Source organism: Lytechinus pictus, chromosome 1 (genome assembly GCF_037042905.1).
Source record: "Lytechinus pictus isolate F3 Inbred chromosome 1, Lp3.0, whole genome shotgun sequence".
NCBI lineage: Eukaryota > Metazoa > Echinodermata > Echinoidea > Temnopleuroida > Toxopneustidae > Lytechinus > Lytechinus pictus.
In genome coordinates, this window is record NC_087245.1 from 3,757,548 (window position 1) to 3,760,704 (window position 3,157).

The following is a 3,157-nucleotide window of genomic DNA, read 5'->3' on the forward strand; positions in this document are numbered from 1 at the left end:
CTTCTAGAGATGTTCGACTGGCTTTTAGTGTCAATAAGCATGATAAGGATTGGTGTCTGAAATTTTGTTTGCATGAATCGAGTGTTGCTATGTCGAACATTCTCTCAGCGGGTCTCAGACGGGGTCTCAGATCTTGGTTCAACTGCTCAGGTTGTACACGAACTGACTTATGACACATTGATGGGGTCGTTTACCATGATTACCCCCATAGCTATAGCTATACACCTTATACCTTAGGTACTTGTCTACTGGTTTAACGCATAAGGAATATATCATTATTGGAAAAGGCCAACATTAACTTTATAATATCATCAAGCTATTTCGATTTATTTAGAGTAGTGGAATGATGACGTCAAGAAAAACAGATTTTGCATTTCATCGTTTATAACTTGATGTTTTGGAGGAGCATGCTATGATTAATCATCCACAGCCCAAATTTGATAGGAATCGGTTCAAAGGGGCCGAAATATGCATACTGACCACATGAAAACCCCATTTTGAAGTTCATGTATTATTGACCAGTTTGGCCTGGTTTTAAATGTTTTTATTTACATCAAAATAATATTTAAAAAAAAGATAAAATGCAAAATGATATGATTTTATGACGTCGCACTAAGGTAGGCCTACTCTTTAGTCATGAAAGTAGCAGAGTCCGTCTTGTGCTTTAATTAAGGCATACATTATACTTGCAAATTCCTGATAAAATTAAACAATTCCCTTCTTTCTCTGTTGTATTTTGGTATAGAAACTTCATCTAAAGTCAAAGCCATATACATCATTGGAGCCGTATTAGGAGTATGTGGATTGATCTTCAGCATTCTTGTCGTTGTCTGCGTCATCTATCGCCGAAATCATTCCTACCAATGGGACGTAATGGAACTTCAAAGTTACCCACCCTATCAGGTCAATGTAACGGGTTTCGATTATAACCCCGATGATCATGAGTTTGGCCTCAATCAACAAATATCTCCCTTTCCGCACGATGTCAACGGAATTAAGCCTATCGAAAGGCTAATATGATTTTCAAATTTTAAAACTTTAAACCTGTTAAAAGTAACCATTGATATTGCCAACATGATTCCATGTCCTCCTTATAAGATACAAATAACAAACTTCGCGGGATGTGTTTTCCTTCAAATTTGTTTATAATTATGAACACATCACATATATTTGTTGAAGAAGATTATTTGCATCTCATCAATTTATGTAAAGTTTCTAAAGTTTGAAGGAAAGATCCTCATCTACAATGTTTACCTCATCAGCAGCTGCGCCGATACATGTTTTTGAAGGGAGCAAAATTTTAATACAGAATTACAGAAATTGTTCAAGTTGTCAAAATTACTTGGGAGCAAATCAATATGTCCCCAATATCTTTATTTGAAGGGCGATCGCCTCATGCCCCCACCCCCGTGCAGGATCGATGCATCTGATTATCATTCTTTTTCATTTTGTTTTAAGTAAAAACAGCACTTTGCAGCATTGATCGAAAAAAATATATGAATATCACTCTTTTTTCTTCTTTTTCTTCTTCTTCTTCTTCTTCTTATTGTTATTATTATTATTGTTATTGTTATTATTATTATTATTATTATTATCATTATTATTATTATTATTATTATTATTATTATTATTCCTCTAAACAGGATCAAGTCCGTATTTTTTTCTTGAATAACTTTGCTCTAACAAAAAGCACCAAGTAATTTCAAGTGCAACTAGGAACTTTACACTACTAATGTCCGAGAGTCTTTCTTATCAATCTGGTTGTACCCAAGATAGCTGCCTTCTGAATGTCGTACATCCGAAGGTGAGGAGAGATCTTGGTTATGCAGGCTTCCATTCCCTTCTTCACCATTCCTGAGTGACCAATGATGACTGGTGTGACCTCTGCTTTCACGTTCCACATCCTCTCGATCTCAATCCTTAGGTCTTGATACTTGAGCCGTTTGTCTCTTTCCTTTACAGCAATGTTGATATCATGGGGAACAGAGACATCAATGATATTTACTACGTTGTTGTCTCTGACGATGATGTCCGGCTTGTTGCAGTTGATGGTTCTATCCGTTAGTATGCCACAGTTCCAATATATGGTGCTGTTATTGATCTTGGTGATCGTTTGTGGCTGATGTTCCCAAGCGTGATCACAAGTCATTTTACCGCGATCCTTCAGTAGTTGCCAATGGATAACTTTGGCAATATTGTCATGTCTTGTGATGTACTCAGTTCCAGCAAGAGTCGAACATGCTGATACCAAATGCATGATTGTTTCGGCCTCTTTTCCACACATCCTGCAAGTGTCGTCTGTGTCTCTTCTGAGGATAGATTTTTCGTAGGCACGGGTCCTCACCACCTGGTCCTGAATAGCATAGACGAACCCTTCAGTTTCACCTCTTAGTCCCGCCGACTTAAGCCATTGATGTGTGTCTTTCTGGTCTACGAACTCCCGATGCGTCTGTTTTTCATGGTGGCCATGAAGTCGCTTGGATTTAAGTTGCTCTTGAAGTTTCTTGTGAAAGGAGCATTTAAGTCTTGCCTTCTCTTTTTCACCGTAGGGTAGTGTCAGTCGATGTTGTGCCAATAAGATAGATGCTTGCTTGTTAATGGAGTATATTGCTTGACATTTATCATAATCGAGGGATATACTCGTCAGTATATCAGGTGGATTGGATAGGTAGTTGGCGAGGTTCGTTGCTTCCATATTCCAGACCATCCCAATTTGTTGTAGACCTCTTCCTCCAAGATCACGGGGAAGGTACAACCTTTCGATTGCGGCCTTTGGGTGATGTAATCTGTGCATCGTTAATTGCTTTCTGGTCATAACATCTAGGCCACATATATCAGCTAGTCTCCAGTTAACAATACCAAAACTGTATCTAAGCACAGGAATGGCTAGTGTGTTGATCGCTTCAATCTTATTTTTGGCATTCAGTTCGGATTTGAGGATCAGCCTGAGTCTTCTTTTGTATTCTGATGTTGCCTTCTCCTTCATTGTGTTATGGCTAATGACATCGTTCTCAGCTATGCCTAGATATTTATATGTCGAATCATTAGTCAGTTCCTTGATTGATGTTTCCTCATCTTGCACAAACATGTCGCCTGTATTTACCCTCCTTCCTCGTACAAGTGTAACTTTGGCACACTTGTCTATACCAAACGACAT

At 38.3% G+C, this 3,157-nt stretch overlaps 1 protein-coding gene across 1 annotated transcript; it reads right to left on the reverse strand.

Moving 5' to 3' along the window:
• Positions 1 to 1,729: 1,729 nt before the first annotated feature.
• Positions 1,730 to 3,157, reverse strand: LOC135156108 (uncharacterized). The gene has a single exon (XM_064107571.1). The coding sequence runs from the start codon at positions 3,155 to 3,157 to the stop codon at positions 1,730 to 1,732; it is 1,428 nt and encodes a 475-aa protein (XP_063963641.1).